The sequence below is a fragment of the Stegodyphus dumicola genome, chromosome 4 (genome assembly GCF_044657685.1).
Source record: "Stegodyphus dumicola isolate Sdum_Otavi_A_Nest chromosome 4, ASM4465768v1".
In the NCBI taxonomy this organism is placed as follows: Eukaryota; Metazoa; Arthropoda; class Arachnida; order Araneae; family Eresidae; genus Stegodyphus; species Stegodyphus dumicola.
In genome coordinates this window covers 120,081,233-120,106,851 of record NC_140771.1, presented here as the reverse complement: position 1 = coordinate 120,106,851, position 25,619 = coordinate 120,081,233, and the positions used below count along the sequence as shown (strand labels likewise).

Genomic DNA, 25,619 nt, shown 5'->3' with positions numbered 1-25,619 from the left:
CAATCATAAATTAACTATTATACCACTTTGGATAGCTTTAATTGCCCAAAAACTCTGTGCCCTTAGAATGACCTTGGCATAAGAGAACTGTGCAGTCAGATCGTGAGAAAGTCTGGCAAAAGAATAAGGATAGTCTTGTGCTGATGATCAAAGAAAACCATGCCTTTTCATTCATACATATTTTGCCTAAAAATTAACATCATGCCAGATGGCCAAAAGATACTTTCAGGTTACAAAACTATAACATGAAATTAGTCTCAAATAGCAGAAATTCACTCATTTCTTTTGTACTAGAATACACTAATGGCCTGTAGGATCTAAATTCAAGTTTCATACATATGACAAAATTTAAATTTTTTGTCTGTTTTTTAAATTGAAAATTTTCAAATTTCCAAAAAATTTTCAATTACCAATAACAGAAGAATAATTTATTAAAGTATTGTTATTATTCTATAGCATTCTGAAAATAGAAAGTACATTAATAGCTTACCTTCTTGCAACTCAAGTTTTATCTTATCCATGTCTTCTTGCATAACAGCTTTCTGTGTATTTAAAACTGCAACATACATTTCTAAATCACTTCTAGATGCCTTTTCAGCTTGAAGACCTTGACTGAGACTAGTTAGCTAAAAAAAAAGTATGATTACTAAATTTATTTTTAATTTTGAAATTATTAATACGAACATTTGTAATTTATTTGCATTTTTACTCCATTAGTTAACTATTACAAATCAGTTGGCAACAGATTATCAAGACTTTTAAAGCATTACTGCTTCCTTAGTCATTGTTGCATAATTTGAAAGAAACGGCTAAAGGGCGCTGTTGCTCGTATAGTTAAAAGAGAATAAAGTTTGTTCATGTTGAAGGCGGCGGCCTAAGAATGTGCTCTGTATATAGTGAATTAAAATATTGTTAAAAATGTAAAAGTGTTAAAATTAGTAAACTCACTGAACCGCCATCACCTGATTTAGAAATGCATAAATTATTTCATGTTGCATGCGACCGAAAATTAAGGCTTTGTGAAGATTTTAGGTGTGTGATCTAGTGTTTTGATTTCAATTTAACAATGGATATTTCATATTCAACAGACAATGGAATTTCAAATAAAGGTAGGGAAATATTAAATTAATTATTTAGTGATTATTTGTAGCAAATTAGTAAGTATTTATTTTTTGAGTGTTTTGATTTTGATTTAACAATGGATATTTCATATTCAAGGGACAATGGAATTTCAAATAAAGGTAGGGAAATATTAAATTAATTATTTAGTGATTATTTGTAGCAAATTAGTAAGTATTTATTATTACTGTTGTGGGTGTATTTAAATTAAATAAAATGGAAGATAAATTAGACAGGTTGAAACGTAAATGTTCCACATTGAGATCGTCTGTTACAAGGTTAATTAAAGTGTTTGAAGATAAATTAAAAATTGAAGGAGGGAAAATTCGATTAAAGAATTACGGGAATTGTTTGAATTATTAACCGAAAAGAAAAATAATTTGAGAACGCTTGATGATGAAATACAAGAGTTAATTGATGTTAACTTAATTAAAGAAGATTATAGTATAAGTGAAGAATACAATGACAAATGTATAATTGCTTGTGGTCAAATTAAGCAGTTTCTAGGCGCGGTTACCGCAGTACCGCCAGTGAGGAATCCCCAAAGTTCTGATTTAAACCAGTCTAGTGGTAATGGAATTTTGCATGTAAGTTCCAGTTCTAGTAGGAGTAGTACACTAAAATTACCAAAATTAATGATTGATAAATTTGGGGTAGACCCTAAACAACGGAATGAATTTTGGAATAGTTTCGAAAATTCAATAGATAAAAATGAAACTATTTCAAAAAGACAAAAACTTGCATACTTAAAAACATTCTTAATGGGACAAGCTTTGAATGTTGTTTCAGGCTTTGAATTAACAGAAAGTAATTATGATAGTTGTATAGCATCACTAAAGGACAGATATGGTCAAAAAGACCTGATCATTAATTCATTCATGAATAAAATTCTCAATTTAGAAGCCGTTAAAAATTCTGCTAACGTAAAGTGTTTACGTAAATTGTATGACGAATTAGAAGTTTCGATTCGTAATTTGGAAACTTTAAAAGTAACTTCTGGCTCATATGGACATTTACTAATTCCAATATTATTAAAATTAATTCCGGACGATTTAGTTTTGGAATTTAATCGGCAAAGAGGATCGAAAGATAAAGTTGAAGTTTCGTAATTAACACAATTTATTAAAACGGAAATAGAATGCAGGGAAGTTTCAAATCTAGTATTAAATGAAAGGAAAAATCCTGTGCCTCCGCAAGTCGATCAATCAAAATATAAAACTAGAAAATATGTAAAAAATACACCCACAGCTGCATTTCATACTGCAGTTAACCGAAAATGCATCTTTTGTGATAATTTGCACGATTCATTTAAATGCGAAGTGAATGTTTCTGATAAATTAAAGAAACTAAGATCCGAAAACCGCTGCTATTCTTGTTTTAAACAATTTCATACATCAAAAAAGTGTAGAAATAAAACTAAATGTAATAAATGTGTCGGTATGTATTACAATGAATCGATTTGTACTAATAAATCCCCTGTAAACAAAAAATCGGAACAAAGTTATTTCGAAAATAAAACTGAATCTCTGACTTTGAATTCTGAGGAAAGAAATAAAGTTCAAAACTTAAAATTGATTGCTTCTGTTCCTCAAGGTGATAATAATAATGACTGTAATGCCACGGAAGTATTATTACAAACTTGTACAGTTTACACTTGTTCTAAGTATAAATCAAAATTAACTAGATTAATTCTTGATCAAGGCAGTCACAGATCCTTTATAACGAAAAAATTGGCCGACTATTTAATACTTACTCCAATCCGTTATGAAAGACTTTCTGTTTATTCATTTGGTGCAACCAAGGCAATGAATCATTCCTATCCAGTCGTTGAAATCGAAACAAATTGCAGACTTTATAGAGCATCTGGGGTTGCAGATCGCCAATTGCTCAAGAAAAAATAACACAGATGTTGAAATATTAATTGGTGGGGATGAATTCTGGAATGTAGTTTATTCAGAAAGAATTAAAATATCTGAAGTGTTGTACGCAGTCAGTTCTGTGTTTGGTTGTGTTGCTGCAGGAATCGAGAAAATTAAAACAAATAAAAATTGTTCTGAAAATTTAGTGGTAATGACAAACACTGTTGTGTTGAAAGATTTAAGAGGTTTGGGGGAATTAGAACATATGGGAATTAATGATTCTGATGATTATTCCGATATTGATTGTGAAATAATAGACCAGTTTGAAAGAAATTTGCACTTTAAAAATGGAAGATATGAGGCAAATTTAATCTGGAAATATAGCTCAAATAATCTAGGAAATAATTTTAAGGTAGCTAAGAAACGATTCGCAAACCTTCACAATAAACTCCGGAGACTTTTCAGGAATATAAAAATATAATTGAGAAACAGATATTGGAAGGAATTGTGGAGGAATGTCCAAATAATGATACAAATTTAGGATATTTTATGCCGCACCGATCAGTGATACGATCTAGTGAAACCAATAAGGTAAGAATTGTGTACGATGCTAGCTCAAAGACAGAGGACACAAATTTGTTAAATGACTGCCTTGAATCGGGACTTAATCTAAATCCAAATATACTAGACATTATGTTAAATTTTCGTAAGTTTAAGGAGACGTTGAAAAAGCCTTTTTGATGATAGGAATTGCTGAAGGTGATAGACAATTTTTAAAATTTCTTTCGTTTAATGAAAATAATGACTCCTTTAAGATTATGCAAATGTGTCGCGTAGCTTTTGGTTTGACTGTATCTCCTTTCATTTTGGCCACCACTATAAAATATCACATTCGGAAATATAAAGATAAAATGCCAGACAATTTCCAAATGTTGAATTCTTCTGTCTATGTCGACGACCTATATTTTGGGGCAGGAACGGTTGAAGATGCATATCAGTTATCTGTAGATGCGGTTAACATATTTAAGGACGCTGGGATGAATTTTAGAAAATTAAGTTAAATTTAAAAAATTTGACTTTTCTACTGGAAACAAGAACTTGTGAAAGAAGATCATTATGCAACCGCTCCAGAACTTGCTAAAGAATTAGACACTAGTGCTATGTTCATTAGTTGCACTATGCATCGCATAAATTTGATGTACAAGTTCAGTTGTTGGGTGCCACATGAGCTGACTCAAGCAGATAAGGACAGACATGTTCAGGCCTGCCCTAATCTGCTTGAATATCAATGTAAGGAAAAAATTCTGGACTGAATCATCACTTGCGATGAAAAGTAGATTTTCTTCAACAACACAGATCGAAAAGGAGGTTGGTCCGCACCATCGACCAATCGGCAGTGTTGCCCATGAGCCCATCGGCTGTGTTGCAAAGAACTGCCGATCTTTTTGTTATTCAAACTGCAATTTGATTAACAAAAAGTATCCATGCTTTGTATCTGGCAGCATTGTCATGGTATTATCCACAAAGAGTATCTGGAAAAAGGTAAAACTCTTGACAGTAAAGTGTATAGTGAGATGCTAGCCCGTCTCGATGCTGCTATCAAGGAAAAACATCAAATTGAGTTCTGGTGCAAAAACGTAATGTTCTATCAAGATAATGCATGACCACATGTGTCTGTATTCACTGGTTGAACTCTGTACAGACTCAAAAGGGGATCTTTTGCCACATCCACAATACAGCCTCAACATCCTCCTTTAGACTTCTACCTTTTTTCACACCTGCAGCTACATCTTGCTGGCTCTATCTTCCATTCTGCACAGGATGTCAGAAACGAGGCGATCTGTTTTTGGACTTGCAACCCCAAGTTTCTCGGCTGAAGGCTTTGACAAACTACCAAAATGTTGGCAGAAAATTATATATTTGGGTGGTGATTACTACCCACACTAAAGACTACTGCTTTCATGTTTTTTTTTTTTTTTTTTTCCCCTAACTTTACTAAGAACGCTTTCTGGCAGAAAACTTTGATTACAACCATAGATAGAGAGAGATAGGCACATACACACATATATTACACATGTTAATAATATGCTTTGTTTTTTGTACTTGCTCTGCTTAAACAGTAAATAAATTTTATTAAGCTTGTTTACAAATTTGATGCTATATTTTTGCAGAAAATGTTTTACTATGACCAGTATGGGTTCAAATTTTCATGTGTTACATTTTTCCGTGTGCTGGATTGCTTGCATATACATTTTATTTTTTGGACACAGTCTTCTCAATTTTTTTAATCTTATATGATTTTCAGGTTATAATTTTGCAATTTTTGATGTACTTACTATGGCTTATAGAGAAGGGGTGGGCTGATAAAAACACAAATTACCTTGATTAATTTTTACTTTTTTACTTTTGATTATTTTTACTTTGATTAATTTTCTGACATTATTTTAAGCATTAAACTTAAATTTGTCTTTAGTGGTTCAGAAACAGGTTGATGTATTTACTTCTTTCATTGCAGCAAAAGATGCAATTTTTGTTGTTGTATTTTTGCACCTAACATGCATTTTGCCACTGTGCTTCTAGTTTTTTGTTTCTTGAATGTGGTTTATTCCAATAGGATGGATTTTAAAAGTATTTTAAATTCTTTTAATTCATTTTGCATTATACTCATTACGAAATTGCTATCTAGCTTTTAAATTTTGCTTTGCCATTCATTATAAATTGTATTATTTGCTTTAAAAGGGGGGAAATCACCTTTTCATCTAAATGCTCTACTACTTCAGCTGGCCCTTTTCCTTTAATCATTTCTGACAATGCATCAGATCCCAAACCCTTTACCAAGTCGGCAAAAGCTGTTTCATACAGCCTTAACTGTTCATCAGTTGCCCGCAATTTGTCTTTTAATGCTTTAATTTCTTCTTCTAAAGGTACAACAAGTGAGCGCAACATCTCTGCATCTTCTTGAGCCTAGATAACAAAAAGAAACACATATACTTTACTATTTATTTAATTTTAAAGAGCTTAAAATAAATGTTCAACTTATTCAATAAAAAATTCTTTACATGTAAAAATTATACATACAAGACTGCATTATTTATTGCATATTCTTGTTCATTTTACTTTTATTTTTAGTTAATATTTTGTATTGATTCTAAAATTCAGATATATGTACTTACTACATATTCAACCAATTTAGCTATTTTTACTTGAGAATTAGTATACTATATGCAATATATAAATAATTGTAATGATGACAATATATTTACAGTAATATTAGCGTAAAAGAGATACTTCATCTAGCAAAAATGTAACCACTAAATATTACTCAGCCCCCCAAAAAATTACCTTGTTTAGAAGTGCAGGGGTAAAAATGGATTAAAAGATAATTATAAATAAATAAAATAACAATGAAAATGCAGTTACATTATTTTATTATAAATCTCATGGCTACATAGCTAGAAGAACCACTGATTCAGTGCAGTATAATTACATTTCCATAAACAAAAAACATCTTACTTTAATTAATCACATATTTTGTGCTCATAAATAGTTATACAAGCTGTTAAATGTTCTTACAAAGATTAAGCTAAAAAATGAAAGTGAAAGACCTAGAGATAGATAAAGCCAAATCTGCTCATGCCAAATCTACACTTAATTCTTTTCACTGTAAAAATATGGACATGAAAGGATTAAAATTTGCAACCTGCAAAGGACTGGCTATTTGTCAAAGACATTTGGCCAAATTACTTCACATAATGAGCATTTGCATGTGTGATATTACAAATGAATGATAACATGACAATTGCACTGCAATACAAGTTTAATAATTCTGCCTTCAGCACATATGGAATTTTTAAAACTCACAATCTGTGAACTTTATAATTACCTAGTAATCTTCAGTAATTACATCTCAGAAAGTGGCTAGCTACAAAGTAGTAGTTAAGTGAATTTTCCTATATTCTTACAAGCCTTATAACTTGCATGGTAACAAAAAAGAAACATTAATGCACTCAAAAAATGGCCTAAAAAGCTATCAGATGTAGTTATATTATCAGTATTATTACTGATAATTAATGTTTAATAAAACAGAAAATTTATATTGGATAAAACTCAGGATAAAATTTATTTACTCCATGGGGAAAAAAAACTATTTTCAGTGATATATTAAGCTATTACATTCTGGAAGTTTCTGAAATGGAGTGCACTTCACAACTGAAACTCAAACACAGAAATCCCTCTACTCATGAGCATGCCACTGCATTATCTGCATTATCAAAGACAGCAACTAGATTCTCATAACTTCAATTTGATAGTTTGTCTTGATCTCGAATGCTCCCTGAACTTAAATTTCACCATTAATTCATGGATTGCACTTCCTTTGTCTAACTTTTGAACTGAAATTAGTAATACTGGAGATCAACTCCAAATGTGCTTTAAAAATCAAAACTAACAAAACCAATCAGCATGCTAAAATTGTGTTATGAGTAGTATTAATTAGAAGTTACCTATGCCCTAAGACTCTTAAGAATGTACCATTTGAATCTAACATCTCTCCTTCAAAGATATGCATGATGCCAGGCTTCTGTTTATTTATACTTCATGTTTTAGATTTGAGTATTTCTGCATTCTCTTTGAAATTTAAACTGAATATAATCTCATTAGGAATTCTTCTTTTCAGATTAATGGCATAGGTCTAAAAATTCATCTTGAAAAATACCATTATGATCTTATTTAAATATCTAATAAAAATTCTATTTTATTTAAACCGCTTTAATTTTGTCTTCATGATGAAATACATGTTTCCTTAATCATTAGTATAGAAAATTTTTAAAAATTCAAATTTTAAAATACTATAATCACCTTTCTCATGCTCTCTTCCAAATTTTCAATGCTTTCACCAGTACTGGATGTGAAAGGAAGAGGGCTGCCCAAATTTCCAACACGTTTCAGAGATTTTGTAACAGCTGCTAATACCCCTTCTCGGGAAATGTCAGTCCTAGAATATTTCGTTTTATTTAAAACCATATTAGATCTCTTGAAAAATATATAAAAATAAATAAATAAAAATTCTTCTTCCCCTTACAACTTTTAATGCTGGACATTAATTAGTTTCCTTCACAGCAAGTACAACTTAACAAATTTAAATCTTTAGTCTTAGCTCAAGAGCTGCAATTTCTCTAGAATTGCAGTTTCTCCATATATTCAATATCTTCAACAAAACAGTAGAGCTACACTGAATTTTTCAACTAAAAACATGTCTGTACTAAGCAATAAAATTAAGGGGGATGTGTAAAATAAATTTAAAAACATATAACATGAATAAAAACTGAAACAATAAATAATAATTTAATCTTTTCTACAATATAAAAAATGTTTTAAAGAAAAATTGTCCTGATAATAATGATACCAGTCTTATTTAAATATCACAAAACAAGATTACAGTATTGTTTCCCTACTTAAAATTTATGAGCTATTAATTTTTTATCTAAAATACTTCAAAATTGGAGACAGCATTTAATATTCCAAAACAGTCATAATTTAAAATTACTCCTTTTATCTCCAGAAGATGATTTGCATGATGTGAATAAGAATAATGATAATAAAACCACAATTTCAGAATCATACATACTATGTACAATTTCCATATGTTATGAAGTGAGGTAACCTACTTCTCACGATTTTTTAATTCTTGTAACTCAGCTTCCAATTTCTCATTGGTCTTTTGCAGTTGAGATATCTCCTTCTCATATCGACTAGACGTATTCCTTACTGCTTCACTAACTGCTTCTATAATTCAAATATACAATGCATTATAAGTGGGGTAGTGTGAGAAATTATAATACAATTAACCCTCTTATAGAAATTATGGTAGATAACCACCTTTTAAAATGATCAATGTATCCGAGAACAAAAAATAAACAACAGTATGGATAATTATAATGCAATGATCATCAATATTAAAGGATAATGAGAAAAAATACACTCACCAAGTTAGTGTTGCAACAATGCCCAATGCTGTAATTATTTATGTTAATTATATATAATTGAACACAAAATTGCACTTCTGCACATATATTACTGCCAGATATATGCAAATTCGGTGATTGACATTATGAAGCACAATGGACACTTGTTGGAATTCCAGTCTGTAGTGTTGTTTAAAGTAAATGTGATTTCTGAGAGTGATCAGTATCCAGTAGTGGCTCAAAAGGATCATTTAAGTGAAGGAATAATTGGTAGAACTGAGAGATGTCAAAGAGAAATGGAGATCATCCAAGATTTGAATATGGCTCAAAGTGTCATGTCACGTATCTGGAGTCACTTTTTAAACAATGCATCAGTTGACAGATAGCTTGGTCAAGGGCAACCAAGAGAAACAACTGCATCAGAAGACCACTTTCTGTAGTTGTTGGTTCAAAGATACTATGAAGCGACTATAAGAGATTTGGTTTTAGACCTTCAGCCGCCCATATGAACTCAAATTAGCTGTTCTACTGCTGCATGAAGCTTAACGAGTTTCGACTGCATATGAGAAAAACAATTATTTGTGTCTTATTCACTCTAGCTTCCAAAAAGGCCTGTTTAAATTGGTGCTGGCATCATGTTCAATTGATCCAAAATGACTAGGTCCAAGTATTGTTTACTGAAACATGCAGATGAACAGTGATTCCAGATATGCATCTGGAGAAAGGAAGGAACACGCAATTTGTATTCCCTTGTCCGTGAAATATCATGTTTCTGCAACCATAGTTTAATGATTTAGGAAGGAATCATCAAAAATAGCTGCACTGAACTGCATATCTTTCACGGAGGTTCTGTAACTGGAGATATGTAGATGAGGTATTGGAAACCCAAGTTAAACTGTTTAGGGGTTCTGTTGGCCCAGAGTTTTTGCTAATGGATGACAATGCTTGGCCTCATTGAGCATATGTGGCATCAGAACACTTGCAAACAGAAGGTATCATTCAAATGGATTGGCCACCTTACTCACCTGACTGAGCATGTGTGGTGCCAAATATCAGTGCACCAAATTCTTTCCTGGATTCTCCAGGAGCTAAAAAGTGCACTTTTAGAAGAATGGCGTACAATTCCACAAGACTTTGTAAAGTCCATGAAATCAAGATGTGAAGTATGCATATCTGTACGAGGTGATCATACAGACAGAAAATTTTCTACAAGAGGTGACTTGATTATTCCATCATTTTCCAGCATGTATAAGTTTGGTTTTAATTTCAATATTTTGCAAATAATCAATGGTCAAACATTGTAATTTATGTTAATTAATGCTTTTATTCAAATTTATAAACAATTTTCATTAAATACCAGTTACATTTTATTTCTGTCATTATCTTTTAATTTGATAACCAGTGTATTAAGAAGACAGTTTCTTCACCAGGTTAATTCTATTCCCAAATTTCAGAACAAGAACATCTCAACTCAACCAGGGACATCCAAATGCATGTATTCATGACCTCGAAAAGCACTTTAATTACAACAACAGCCCTAAAATATTTCAAGGCATGATAGAGTCCTAATTAAATGAGGTAATACTGAAGATGGCATCTGCTATTAATCCAAAATCATAATTAACCCAACAGCAGTTCAAAAAAGCACAGGAAAGAGGAATAGCATATATTATAATTTAAAGAAGGAAATATTAATGACTTACACATATTTTTAAGCAGTTTAATTTAGAGAATTCCTTTGTTTATGTAAATTAAAAATAATATTCAAAACAAGAACATATTTCAGAACAGGAAAAAAAAATGTATATATTACTCTTGTATTTTGAAAGGAGTCACAGAAATAGAACAGTAGCAATGCACTTAATTTACTTTTGAAATTTAGCAATTTATTTTTAATGGATGATTTAACAATGTATATATTCCAGATTACATATAATTAAATTAATACTGCTATTAGTACATTAGTGCAATACTGACACCATCAACTGCTATCTCATGATTATTTTTTCCTTTTAACATTTTAAAAAGGAATTTTGTTTTATTTTGATGGTTTGTGAAATTTTTCCTGGTTTGTGAAATTCTGCAATAAACAAACTGAACCAATCGAATGATCTGCCCTCTGCACTCGAATTAATTGGAAGTTCACTGTACTGTAAAAATCAAGAAATGTACTTACAAATTTATTTCCTTTACTATACATAAAACTTTTATTTTTTATTCTGATCCCAGAGCAATGTAATTTATCTTATAGCTTGTTTGTGCCACAGTTTGCTTTAAATGGTTCTGAATTGTTTATACTGATTTTTCAATTCCCTCTCAAAGTAGATAAATATGCCAGATTATTTAAAAACAATTATCCCCATTAATAAAAGATTATAATTTTAAGAATAATTATAATATTAATGAGACAAACCTTTATCACTCAACACCCATAATTCATTAAAATTCAACCTTTCAAACATTTACAGCATTACAAAATAAAAGGATAGTGGCGATTCAGTGTGTCAAAGCTTTTAGAGGCTTATAATAAATAATAAACAATTCATTGCCACTAAGATGCTTAAAAATGTCAGTATCTATGAGTGAAATGGTACACAAATCCAAAATTCCAACTGCTGGAAACTTGGATAGCAGGAGTAATTTTTTACAAGCTCCTAAATTCTGACAAACAAATTAAAACAATTAGGTCATAATTTAGGAGATATTAAAGTGGTTGATATATTTATGGAATTCAAGCTTTTCAGAAATAAATTAAATTGAAGTAGGAAACTAAGCAGACAAATTTCTTTGCATGAATAATCCGTGTTTTTGAAATTATTAAAAAAAAAGAGAAAAAGAAAATCTGAAATATTTCAGATTTTAAATTACATCCAAAGGGGCATCTTTTTAACATTTTGTGTGTTACATTTACATTATTAAATATCATGTTCTTCGCACTTAAACCATAAAACTCAGTTCAACAGCAATATCACAAAATAGTTTTAAAATGAGCATATCTTTAGAAATTCCGATACAGAGACTCACGCGCTGGAGATAAAAGTGTTTTTTCTGTACAACGTTGCCATTGCTTGCTTTGAAATCGTTGAGTTTGTTAATCAAAAGTTTGTTAAGTTTTACAAAACAGGAAATCGATAATAAAACAAATTTCAAATTTGGTCTTCCACATGCCCATATTCGTAGGAGGATTACGTCATTCAAAATTCGATGGATCTATGTACCGTTGTTTTATCACAATGCGAAAAATTCTTCTAATTCTTTGTAATTAATTTATAATTTAATACATTAAATACAGATTTTTCATTATTTAATTTCTTTAAATATAACACAGGGCGATAATACTTTGTGGCAACAGTTTTAAAAGTGATTCGCCGTTTGTAGTGAATCGACGCGGAATCGCAAAACGAAAGCAATAGTCCTTCAGGGACAAAGCCCCTTTGGACTAAAAAATACAAAAGATTTTTTTTTTAAAAAAATATTCAGAAAATACATAAAATCTTTTTTTTACATTTTAAAATATTATTCAAATACAAAATTTTCTATGATTTTTTTGTTTTCCTTAATTATTCTTTGTAATTAATTTATAATTTAATGTATAACATTATTAATAAATCAATGTACCATACTTCAGTATTTTTCTTTAACACATTCCAGAAACTTTGAATAGGATATATCTAATGAAAATTGATAATCACCATCAGTGACAGTCGTTTACTTTTAAATGACCACCTTCACAAAAGATTGAAATAGGAAATATGGGTGGATGGTTACTTTAGAGAAGATTCACTGTATTTTGAGGCAGGGGGGAAGTACAGTTACGTGATATAGAAGGAATTTCAACAGATATTATTAAAAAAATACAATGAATTTCAGTTATCATATCATATATTAGGATTTAATATCACAATGATGTATAATCAAATACAGTTACAAACTATAATTAAATTATTTAAAATAATATGACAAAGAAGAACAACGCACAGTTAACACACACAATACACATTCTTTTCACATTTACATCTTTTTACTTCAGCACCAACATATGAAATAATGTTTCCACATATACATTTGTAGCTCATGCAATATCATAATCCAAGCTTCTTTTGTCCTTCACTTGATTTTTCATACAGCTATTTTTAAAAAATCTTTCAGTAATTGTCAGTTTTATGAATGATTAGTGATTAATTTCCAACTTTAGCAGCATTTATTATCAAACGATGTAACAAACCCAAAAATAAATAATAAGAATTGTGAAACTTATTATTTTTGGAGGGATTAAATAACGATAGTTTTCAATTTATCATCAACTGAAAATGAAATTATCACATTCTTACAAGAAAGGGTCCCTTCACCCGAATTTATAAAAGCAAGAATGAAATGAAGATGTGTACACTGAGAGTTTATTCACATAATGCCGATTCCTGCTCCTTACTTTTGATTTCTTTAATATTTAGTTCTTTGGCCTATTCTTTTGTAATATTTGCAACAAGCTGCAGCAGACCACACAGAGATGAGAAAATTATGTGTGCAGTCCCTGCAAGTCACTGTTTTCAAGCTTTTACAACATGTCACACGACATGGTCTGACATCGCAGACATAATAATTCATTCCAATTAGTAACAGTACAAGAGACATAATTTCACGACCAGTTTCAAGAGATTTTAGCATTCTGCACAGTGTCTGTCGTCAAAGCCTCTTGATTTCAGGAGGGCTGACAAACCAATGATTTTGTTTTTCCTCTGATATCGTTCCAGGTATAATGAATCAGAGAATATAAAATACTACTGAAAAATTAAGGAGGCATGGCTAATTCAGTTTGAAAATTTTTTCCATCAGAACAACATGCCAGAATGCTCTTGAACTTTCGACTAGAGAGACCCTTGTTAGTAGGTTCCTCACGTCACAAGGACTATACTTCATTAAAATAATTATTCTACACTATTCATGAATTACATTATATACATGTAAAGAACTTTGCATAATTGTAATAAATTTGTGTTGAGTTAAAATGCAGCAAGTATTACACAACCTAACAAATGTACTAATCATTTATGGAGTCAGAAGACACTCTACCTGCTGCCGGGTACCCACAAAGCTATTAGACTACATGAATTCATAAACTCTATTTGAATTGATGATATCATAGCTTTGTGCAGTGCTTGACATTTTTCTGAAAGAATGTCAACATGGTTCTCAAAAAAAGAAATACAGTCAAAAGTCGTTATTCCGGACTCATCGGGACTTCGGCGATTCCAGATTATCGATTTTTTCGGATTATAGATCATCAGTTTAAATATGGTAAGATGGCATGCAGAAATTATAAAATTAAAAATATGAAACTGTAATTTATAAAATAAAGAACAATTATGATCTAAAGGGTATCAAAATTTACAAAAAAAAAAGCTTAATATTTATTGGTTTACTTTATTAAACATTTCTTTCAATGTAAGTTGTTTAAGTTGCTTCGTTTTTTATGTGATAATACATTCTCTTTAATTCTATAAACAGACATAATTTCTTGTTCAGTTACAAAGTTCCGCTGTTCAAGTCCTATAATTGCTGTGTCGAGAATACCGACTAATTTGTCAATCGAAATTTTTTCGTTTTCAATAACCTCTGTCACTTTCTTCACTTGTTGGAAGCAAATTATAATGACGAGGAATTTGATTTAAATCATATCAAAGATGTTGTATATCGAGATGAAATACTACATTTAGTAAGGAATTATAAACCAAATAAAATAAAAACATCTGCCCTGAAGATAAGGATAATGCTGACATATCAACTTCCAATTCATTGTGCGCTGCGGCGTTAAAGATAAACAAAGTTTAGATAAACAAATGTTAAAGTTTAGATAAACAAAGGATATGCCTTTATCCATTTTTTGCAGCAATTCCATTTTTTGTTTAATGGACTTTGAAACATCCTTTAAATATTTTGTAGATCCTTTACGTATATATCAGAAATTCTATTTGACATAATCGAAAGTTCAAGCTTACTTTTATAAAATTGCTCTAACAGTCTGCAAAAAATAATAAGCCGAATCCAATTCGAAGATTAAGGAACAACATTAACTGAATTAGATAATTTTAGCTTAGCTTATACCATCCATTATACATTAAACGCGCATTCATAAACGTATTTTGCGCACGCATATTCGCAGCCGTGAAGGTCATGCATCAACGTGACGCATGCGCAGAAAGTTTATAGCTTTGAGGTCCAGATTATAGATCATTCCGGATTATGGGTGTCCGAATTAACAACTTTTGACTGTACAACAGCCCTTACGAAAGAAACACTGGAAATCTATGTATATGCTATTACAGTCAAAAGTCGTTAATCCAGACTCGTCGGGACTTCGGCGATTCCGGATTATAGATTATCAGTTTAAATCGCGTAAGATGGCATGCAGAAATTCTAAAATTAAAAATATGAAACCGTAATTTATGAAATAAAGAACAATTATGATCTAAAGGGTATCAAAATTTACAAAAAAAAGTTTAATATTTATTTGTTTACTTTATTAAACATTTCTTTCAATGTAAGTTGTTTAAGTTGCTTCGTTTTATGTGATAATACTTTCTCTTATTATGTGATAATACTTTCTCTTGCTAATTCTATAAACAGACATAATTTTTTGTTCAGTTACAAAGTTCCGCTGTTCAAGTCCCGTTAATTGCTGTGCCGAGAATACCGACTAACTTGTCAATCGAAATTTTTTCATTTTCACTAACCTCTCTGTCACATTCTTCATGTCTTTATCCATTTTTTGCAGCAATTCCACTTTTTGTTTGATGGACATCGAAACATACTTTTGTTTTGTACGATCCTTTGGGAGCTCCAGATTCGGAAATTCTATTTGACATAATCGAAAGTTCAAGTTTACTTTTATAGTATTGCTCTTACAGTCTGCAAAAAATAATAAGCCGCATCCAATTCAAAAATTAAGGAACAACGCAATCATCAACATTAACTGAAATAGATAATTTTAGCTTATACCGTTCGTTCATTATACATAAAACGCGCACGCGAAAACGTATTCTGCGCTTGCACACATTCTGCACTGCAAATGCGCAGTCGTAAGAGGTCTTACGTGCACGCGTAAACGCCTATGCGCATGTGTCAACGCGGCGCATGCGCAGAAAGTTTTTAGCTTTGAGGTCCGGATTATAGATCATTCCGGATTATGGGTGTCCGAATTAACGACTTTTGACTGTATTATGTTACTTGACCAATACTTTAAACAGTACATTATATATACAGGTATTGTCCCAAGCTATGGAACCCCCTAAAAACTGAAGATCTGCGTACTTAATATAACACAGAGACCTCTCTGGAATCCAAAATTGCTTGAATTCTTCTTTCAATAGAGACATGAAAGTTCTGAATAGAGGTAAAAGGTATTTTATATCATTCTTTTATCAGAAATGAAGGCGGAAAACAGAACCTCATTATATTTTACAGAGCAGACCATAATAGCTCAATAACATTTGAGAGTCATAATTGCACAAACTAGGAAAAAAGACTTCATTTCCATGGCTTTCAAACCAAACCTTAAGTGAATAATATGACCTCAGTGAATGGGGACATCATTTTAAAAGATGCAGTCACCCATAGGAAACAGTAACTGCACCACTAAAATGGATGTGGTTTTTGAAAATATATATGTAGTTATTGATATTTATTTGTCCTTGTAAAGCAATAACTGAACTTGAAGAAAACCACAATAAACTGCATGAAGTATAAATAAATCATAATGTTTTATGACAAAAAGCACTCTGGATTGTAAACTTCTGCAGAGTTCTTTACACATTAATCCATTGTAAATTGGGGAAATAGTGCAAAGTGGACACAAAAAAAAAATGTATTCATTTCCATTGCTTGCTTCCAATACATTCCATATTTTATACTTTTGGCACCACTGTGCTCTCCTTTTGATTAATTTGTGAAACACGAGATTTTGAGATTAGCAGCTCTGTAAATATTCCGATGCATTTTCCCTAATACTGTATTTGTTGATATTGGACTCTTTAAATACATATTAAGCTCAGAAGTCACTTTTTTGTAATGGTTTTTCTTTTTGACATTACAATTCCTTTAATGTTCTTCAGCTCTGTTAATAAGTTTTGTTTTTATCCTACAACTGTATCTCAGAGATGATGCTTTATCATGCATATTGTATGCCATCATGACCTTAGACACAGTACCTCTCAATATCCCCAATAATTTTGCAACAAAAGTATACAGATATACCACTAAAAAGCCCAGGCACTAACAATCTGACCTCTTCAGAATTTACACAAGTCATTCATTTTCCTTCATTATGAACTAAGTTTTACAAACTAAATTAAAATCTGCAATTTTATGCAAGGTTCAGAATATATATAAAATAATCCTTACACAAAAAAAAAAAAAATGGTGAATACTTTACTAGTTTAATGTGCAAAAGCTAAATTAATTTCTTTTAAGCATAGTGTTTCCATTGTTTTGGATAACAGTTGTAGTTCATTAAAACATCTCTAAAGAAATTACCATTTCGCATGGCCATTTATGGATTATACATGTTTCCACATTATGAACGCTTTAATTATCATGGCTACAGTTCAGTGCACGAGTGTACAAAATTTGAACATTTAATACCCTTTAAATACTTGTTTTACTTTTTGCTTAAAAGATTTTTTTTACAAAACCCTTTAAATACTTGTTTTACTTTTTGCTTAAAAAATTTGTTTTACCAGAGCTTCCCAAATATCTCTCATTACACTTAAATATGCTTCTAAATGTACTAACTGGATTTATAAATAAAATGAATTAGTGCAACTCTATAAATTTGTGTAATAGGAATAAAATATAATACAGCACAAAGTCCGAAATCAGGATATCCATTATCCGGAATGATTTAAAATCTGGACCAATAATGTCTTTATGCATGCCCAGTAAATTTCCTCCTCCGCGCATAATAAAACATCTGGAGAGTACTGATTCTTAATTTTACTTCAACACTAAATAAAATACCTTGTTACTGAAGAAACAATCATTTTAGCATAAATTTGTATAATCAGTAATTTGGCTTCGATGCTGTATATCTGCTTGGCACACATCTCAAACCGAAACATTCCACATAGATACATCATTGACAGATCATACATTTGAGGCGAATCATCATTTATTATATTTTCCTTTCATCACCGCATGTTTATCAAAACATGACAACTTCAGTAATGACTCATGTAACGATGCCTAAACAATTTTTTTATATTAGTAATTGAATAATAAAGGAGTATGGTAACCTTTTATATTGACATTACGCTTGGCAATGATTACAGATTTAAGTTAAATGCACTAAAAAAATGTTGATGAGGAAAAATTTAAGAAAAATTCCTTTCCATATGCTAAAAATAGATTTGTCAATGAAACTCATAGACCCAAAGATTATATTTAGGGTTACTTGAGTTACGAATAACTGATTTGTTATTCACATAGACCCAGAACCAGCACCAGGGCTCATATGGCCGCACCAAGTTGCAGAATTTAGGACCCACAGAGACTGCATCAAATGGTAAGATATCTACAGCCGGTCCTCAATAAGGCTTAAGCATATGTGGGAATTTATTTATTCAGAACTCTAATAAACCTTAAGCATGTGCACGAAATATACATAAGTATAATAAATAACTAAACTAATACAATTCAGGCTTAATTGTCTCAGTGCGCGATAGAAGCAAGATAAAATTTAATGGAACAACTTGTCGTTAGTCGCCAAGCTCATGATGCATAGCCAAATATGTATAGTGAAGGACAGCTAAATTTTATGATGATAGCCACTAATCTTAAAGGTTTTCAGATATCGCAAAACAAAGGTGAAATTTTCCAATTAACAGATTTTGTAAAGAAATGTGGAGAAGTGGTAATGAATGAAGATGATATAAAAGAAGTTTTTCATTGTTCTGACAATGCTTCTCAATCATCAATCAAATAATAAATGGCGAAATCTGTAGTATGGTTCTAGATCCAGAAAATACTGCTACCGATAGAAAGTGACAGAAAAGTTACTGAAAACCAGATAATTTTGATTGACAGGTTAGTCGGAATTTTCAAAACAGCAGTTACAGGTCTTCAAAAATGTAACTAAACAAGAGATTATGTTTGTCTACAGAATTAAAGAGAAAGTCTTAGCACAAAAAAATGAAGCAACTTAAACAACTTACATTGAAAAAAATGTTTAATAAGGTAAACAAATAAATATTAAGCTTTTTTTTTTTTTTTTTTTTTTTTTTTGTAAATTTTGATACAGTTTAGATCATAAATACTTAATTATTTCATAAATCACAGTTTCAGATTTTTAATTTTATAATTTCTACATGCCATCTTACTAGATCTAAACTGATGATCTAATATCCGGAAATATCCCAAATCCGGAATCGCCAAAGTCCCAATGAGTCCGGATTTCAGACTCTGTACTGTTTACTTACCCCTTTTTGTTAATTCTTTCTCCCAATTTAAACATAAAGAAATATGCCAATAAATCAAATTGAAAAGAATATTCTAACTGATACAATGCTCTGACAGATGACCTTTCATGTAGTGTTCCACATAACTCATATTCTTCCTATACAATACTCAGTTTTAAACATCTGAACTGATTTAAAATTTTAAAATAATTTATATAGATTTATGTACACAATGTATTTAAAATAAGTAAGTTTTTTAAAGCAAACTGAAATAAAAAGCATAGTATACATACAAACTATTGATTTCATAAACAATTTATGAATGAAAATCAAAGAAAAATAAAGAAAATTTGTTACTTTCTGATTATCTGCACCCACACCTAAAAGGCACAAATTCATTGAATACTTTGTTCAAAAATGTTTGTCTGGGTATCTTTTTCTACTTTAACCATGCATTTAACTTTTTTTTTACATTCTTCTTTTTCCATACAAAACATTCACACTTCTCAATTTTGTATGCCATAGTTCTTTCCGTGAACATAGCAATCTGTTTCTACTGAAAAAAAACACCAAAATCCTAAAATCAGAAGAAAAAAGAAGCAAATGATGTCTTTAAGTGAGCCACATTACACTCTATCTGTGCAAAAACCTACATTCAAGATGTTGACAAAAACCATGAAAACTGTAGTATAAGATTCACCACTATGCTAAATTTCCTATAGGAAGGATCATAATCTGTAGTTACAGTAGTAAAAATGTCTGAAGAAGTGGGAAAGCCCTCTGGAGGAGGGATGCTATGTACATACCTGGGCTGCCACATAAATACATTTTGTGAATATGAAGCACAGCCTCATCAATACTTTTTCATGATTTTGTAATGGGGAGTGGATAATCTGAAAATACTGAAATATCATATCAAGATCAATAAAAAAATAATGATGACCAAAAATAAATAATGATTAATGAATTGCCAATCCTATAATTAAATTTCACACTTGAAATTATCCAAATGAATATACCAAAAATCAGGTTTTTCATGAGAAATTACGACTGGCTACTTTTCAAACAAGAAATCCCTTAAAATAGTGTCAAAAAGTCTGATGTGAATACAAACACTTTTTTGTATGACCTATTAAATTATACACATTTTCGTTGCACTTAATTTAAGCTTATTTCCTCTAATTACTCTAATTCTATTATTAATTAATCAATCCCTCAAGGCAAGTTGAAACTAACATTAAAAATGGCAAATTTTGAAATTAAATAATTTTGGTCAGTTTTTGTTGTATGCGAGTCAAACTACTTATAATTTTATCTCTTCACAAGGAATATAAAACTTTCCCAAATATAAGTCTAGGCTGCATTGAAAGTTACAATTTTATTATTGATCCTAATTTTTTTTTTTTTTTTTTTAAATTTGACAATACCAAAACCTGAATATTTTGATCATTTAAAATACTTCTGTAACTGCAAATATATGACTGCAAAAACGAGAAAATAAAAAGCCAGGTGAGGGGGATGGATGGGCATATACATATATATATGTAAAACAGTACAACTTTTTTTTTATGACTGTAGTAAATTCAAAATTAAGATTTTCTGTTAATTATTATATATTTAATAATTTACTTCTAATTTGAATTTTTAATTGAAATTTGATTCAATTTAGGTGTCTATTTTTCTTCTAGCTTTTTGGATGCTGAATTTATTTAATGAGGTATTGTTTTTGCACATTTTTATTTTGTATGATTGAAAATCCGTTTCATCAGAGTGAAATTCAGAATTTTCGGATGAACTAGTATAATTAAATTACTTAAGATTGTTTATAAGTTAATTCTGAATGAATAGAAATGAAACAGTTTACCTAGGAGGGAAGGATTAAACTGAATCCCATCTACCTCCTCTTGATTATGCTGAATCAGACTTCAACTGAATTCCTCTTCTATTTTTGTAATTCTGAATTTGTTGTTGTTGTTTTTCTGGTCTTTTTGAAAATTATACTAATTTGAAAATAATTTGATATTTTGGGGGAAATTTTGAGGTTTTACTAGTTTCGAATTTATTTCTTCATGTCTTTGTGAATTAGGTTCTAAATTTCTTACTTTTTTACCTATAAATACATTTATATGTAAGATAAAAATGTATGAATCAGAATTATAATATAACTATAAACATAAATTCTTCCTCTCTATTCTAAAATCGTAATAACTTATCTGCATTGCGTCATTCAAATTAATCATGCAATCTTATGTAACCGTTAATACCAGATGCCTCTTGACAACCAATCACCGAATTGTAAACCAAAACTTTTCTGTTCACGTGCTTCCATCTTTCATAACTACGCACTTGAAGCCTTTAATTATAGTTTTGTTTAAATCATTGCAAACTAGGTCCAGGATTCTTAACAGTCCTTGTACAACTAGATATTATAGCAATCCCATATACAGTATTTCAAACTTTTATGGCTAATTGTTTTAGAGTTTACATATGTACGCACAGATGCTATGAAAATACCTATTTTGAATCCATTTTTCAATCCAATTTGGATAAAATCTTTTATTTTGTTTGTATGCATAGGTATAGCATAAAAATAGTCAAAATGGATTCGGGAAAAGTAAAGATGGACATTTCCGTTAAAATATGATACACTAAATCTTTCATGATTACAATACTTCCTTTGCTTCGCAAGTAAAAATTTACTGAATTTTCCAAAGAAAATAAGAATTGTTTATAAGTTATTTGATTTATTTATTCTTGGTTGATGCACAGCGTTAAGTTAAGCACTATGCTAAGTTTGTACAATTTTTTTTTTGTTTTGTTTTTTGTTTTTTATTATTATTATTTATTTATTTAAAGCAAAAACACATCATCATGTACATGGAGAAAATAACAGAAAAAAAAATTCAGGATGTCTTGAAAAAGGTATTATTACAGATGTTTCCTGCTTTTTTAAAATTTTATTCTTTGACTGCTATTTTATGGATTCTTAATATAGTGCAATTTTAAAAACAGCTCTTGTCTTTCACGTATTAGCTTGGCAAAAACTTAGTCACCAAATGCTTTCAATGCATTTGCGACTTTTTGGTGGGAGCAGATAATCAGAAAGTACTGAAAATAATATTGCCACAGATTATATTAGCATAAACAATGAGAAGATATTTGATGACATAAGCTATGCGAAGTCACCCAATTTTTCTAATAATAGAATCAGCAAATGGAATTTTGAAACATATTCAGTTAACATAAGATAGAACGAAACTTCTAAATATTTCTCTAAATTAAATATTGTAGTGAAAAAGCATCTGATATTGCACTGCTGGCCACCCAAATTGCAACACCAAGAAAGACAAGGGATATGGCAACAAAATTTATTTAGTAGATAACATGTTGACCAAGTACCAATGATTAAATTTATAGACTTCTGTGAAGTATCGTTCCTTCCAGAATCAGTAGCCAGAGTAGCCACCATTGTTGGAGATCACCCCTGCCACACGCCTTGGCATTGATTCAAAGAGACTTTGGATGTGTTCTTGGAGTACAGCAGACCAAGCAGCTACCCACGTTGCCAAAGTTGATCTGGTGTGGCAGCTTGGGATGTAATCTGGGTCAATCTTTCAGCAATTATAGACCACATGTTTTCTATCAGCGAAAGATCCAGAGAGCGAGCCGGCCAGGGAAGCAATTCAATCTGGCAATTGACGAAAAACCCTTGGACAATGCGTGCCACGTGTGGTTGCGCATTATCCTGTTGAAACATGGCTGTGGGCAAGCCCTGAACAAGGACAGCAAAACTGGAGGAAGGTCAACTGGCTGCAACACCTCGGAGATGTAGCACTAGCTGTTTAATGTACTGGCAATGCATATTAGAGGAGTGCAAGAGTAATATCTAATACCGCCCCATACCATAATACGGGGTCAGGTCCAGTGTGGCGGTGAATAATGCAGCTATTCAGCATGCTCTCTCCACAGTGTCTCCAGACTCGAATCCGACCATTTTGAGTAGAATGTCTAATGTACATGTATCTGAAACCATATGGGCATACAGTGCCATCTTGTGGCAGAAATTATAGTTTGAAAAACGTTCCAAGGTACTGGCACAAATACGTGACATTCGGTAGAAAACGCAACAATGCTCTGGCACGCCTGCGTGTCGGACAGTAGATAAGTGTGTTCGTTGCTGGCACGTATACATGACAGTCGGCGCGAAGGGGTTAAATAGTGCTTTGAAGTGGCGCTACAGGTGTGCGTGATGTGCATCTGCGCTGAAATTCTGATCATTTGCATATCTCACCTCCGCTAATGCATGTTGTAAATTTCATGTTATTTGCATGCTTCCTTCAGAGTGTTGCATTTACGATGGCCAGCAGTGTATTAAGTTTTATGTTTTCATTATCATAGATAACTTACCAATAGCATGCATTGTTCATCATTAATTAATAATACATGGATATCCCAAAATGTCAATTAATTTATCTACTATAAAAAGCTATGAATGCAACATGAAATGTACCTGAATATTTAAAAAAATTCCCATTATTGCCATTTAATAAAAAAATGTAAGGCTTTGCAACTATCATAAGTACTTCAAACTTCTACAAGTATTTTTGGTTAGTCTACATTTTAGGTTACCTATTGGATTATTGCCAAGTTGTTGTTTCATTTATTGCCAAGTTGGTGTTTCATTTATAGTAACCTGAGTTAAATGTTATGGAAATCTTATTATGATCTGATTGCAGTGAATTTGACTGAAAAGAAAATACTTGTAAGGGCTTATTTATGTGTTGGATGTTGGTTAGGAAGTACGTTGCCTATTTTGTGCATTACACCATAAAATGCCTGCTAGTGGTATGATTAACCTGAAGTTTCTCAACACTTTAGAATGATTGGGAAAGACAACATTGATTGACTGGCATGTAAATACAGGTTTAAATGCCTCGTTCACCTCTCGGTAAATTATGCAGGATGATTTGGAAACCAGAGCTCATACCAACACTATGGAAGGTATGTGGGTGTAATAAAAAGGGATTTTTGAAAAAAAATGCCATCGACAGTCTGGCAGTATGGAGAATATTTTTCATTTTTACTTTTGTGAATTTACGTGGCAAAGGTAGTATACAGATTCTAGTTTAGATCATTTTAAATAGATTTTGGATGCTGTTAAGGTATTCTGTGTGTCTCACATACCGAAGAAACAGAAATTTTTAATTAAGGCAAGTTGATATTTCCTTTTTGTATTGCATAGATTACATAACGTGCATTTTCATTCTTATGTTATTTTCTTGTTTGATTTAAAATGCAGTTAATTGAGATTACATATTTTTTGTTTTAATTAAAGTAAAGTAAAAAGAACAAACGATAAAAGACCTATGTGGTCAAAAACTTTGTGCATTGTGCTGCAAAGTTTAGAAAAAGGTTAAAAGAAAAATCCTAGTTCGTATGCTAAAAAGCCACTTAAATACTGTGGTTCTGTGAAAAGATTAACATAAGCAAACTAAGTTGCAATGAAATGTGTTACAAGAGGAAAAAAAAAGGGTTTTTTTTTTTCTCTTGTAACACATTTCATTGCAACTTATTTTGCTTATGTTAATGTTTTCACAGAACCACAGTATTTAAGCGGCTTTTTAGCGTATGAACTAGGATTTTTCTTTTAATTATGTTTTATTACATTACGGTTTGAATTCCATTTTACTGAGGAGGGTATCAGATGTAAACAGTAATGGCACCAAAAAATCACCAATTTTCACCAAGGGCTTTCCTGAAATACATTTTACTGTATTTTTTTATTTATTTTTAATGAATGTTAATCATTTAAACATTTTACTTTTAATAAATCACTACTATTGCAACTCCAAGTCCCCTCTTTTTAACTTTCTCTTTTTTGAGGTTTAATTTTCCATGAAAGTAAGTAGTCGTTCCAGCTGTGCCATAAACTGAAATCATCATGTATTGTTACATAACACATATAGGCAGATTAATGAGGTACATGCTTAATGATTGAAGATTATGTATTGTTTGTACTACATTTAACTAAAGACTTATGTGTACATTATGTGTCTTTATTAAAAACATAATAATATGCTTAACATACTTCTAATAACATTTTTATACTAAAGCTGCTGGCTATAACATATAAAGTGAAAACAATAAGTACAAGGTGAGCTAAACGTTGTTAATTCTACACTACTATTGTTCCATACTACAGTTATGGATATATATAATTATGTTACAGT

At 31.0% G+C, this 25,619-nt stretch overlaps 1 protein-coding gene across 4 annotated transcripts in view; it reads right to left on the bottom strand.

The window, feature by feature from the left end:
• The window catches only part of LOC118187094 (rab GTPase-binding effector protein 1-like), a 223,199-nt gene that overhangs the window by 79,172 nt on the left and 118,408 nt on the right, over window positions 1–25,619 (bottom strand). For all 4 annotated transcript variants that reach the window (XM_085815393.1, XM_085815394.1, XM_085815392.1 and 1 more), the window contains exons 3-6: window positions 8,645–8,762; window positions 7,836–7,971; window positions 5,730–5,942; window positions 491–626 (exon numbers count right to left, since the gene is read on the bottom strand). In XM_085815393.1, the coding sequence (XP_085671519.1) occupies window positions 491–626; window positions 5,730–5,942; window positions 7,836–7,971; window positions 8,645–8,762 (603 nt within the window). The remainder of the gene's footprint in view (window positions 1–490; window positions 627–5,729; window positions 5,943–7,835; window positions 7,972–8,644; window positions 8,763–25,619) is intronic.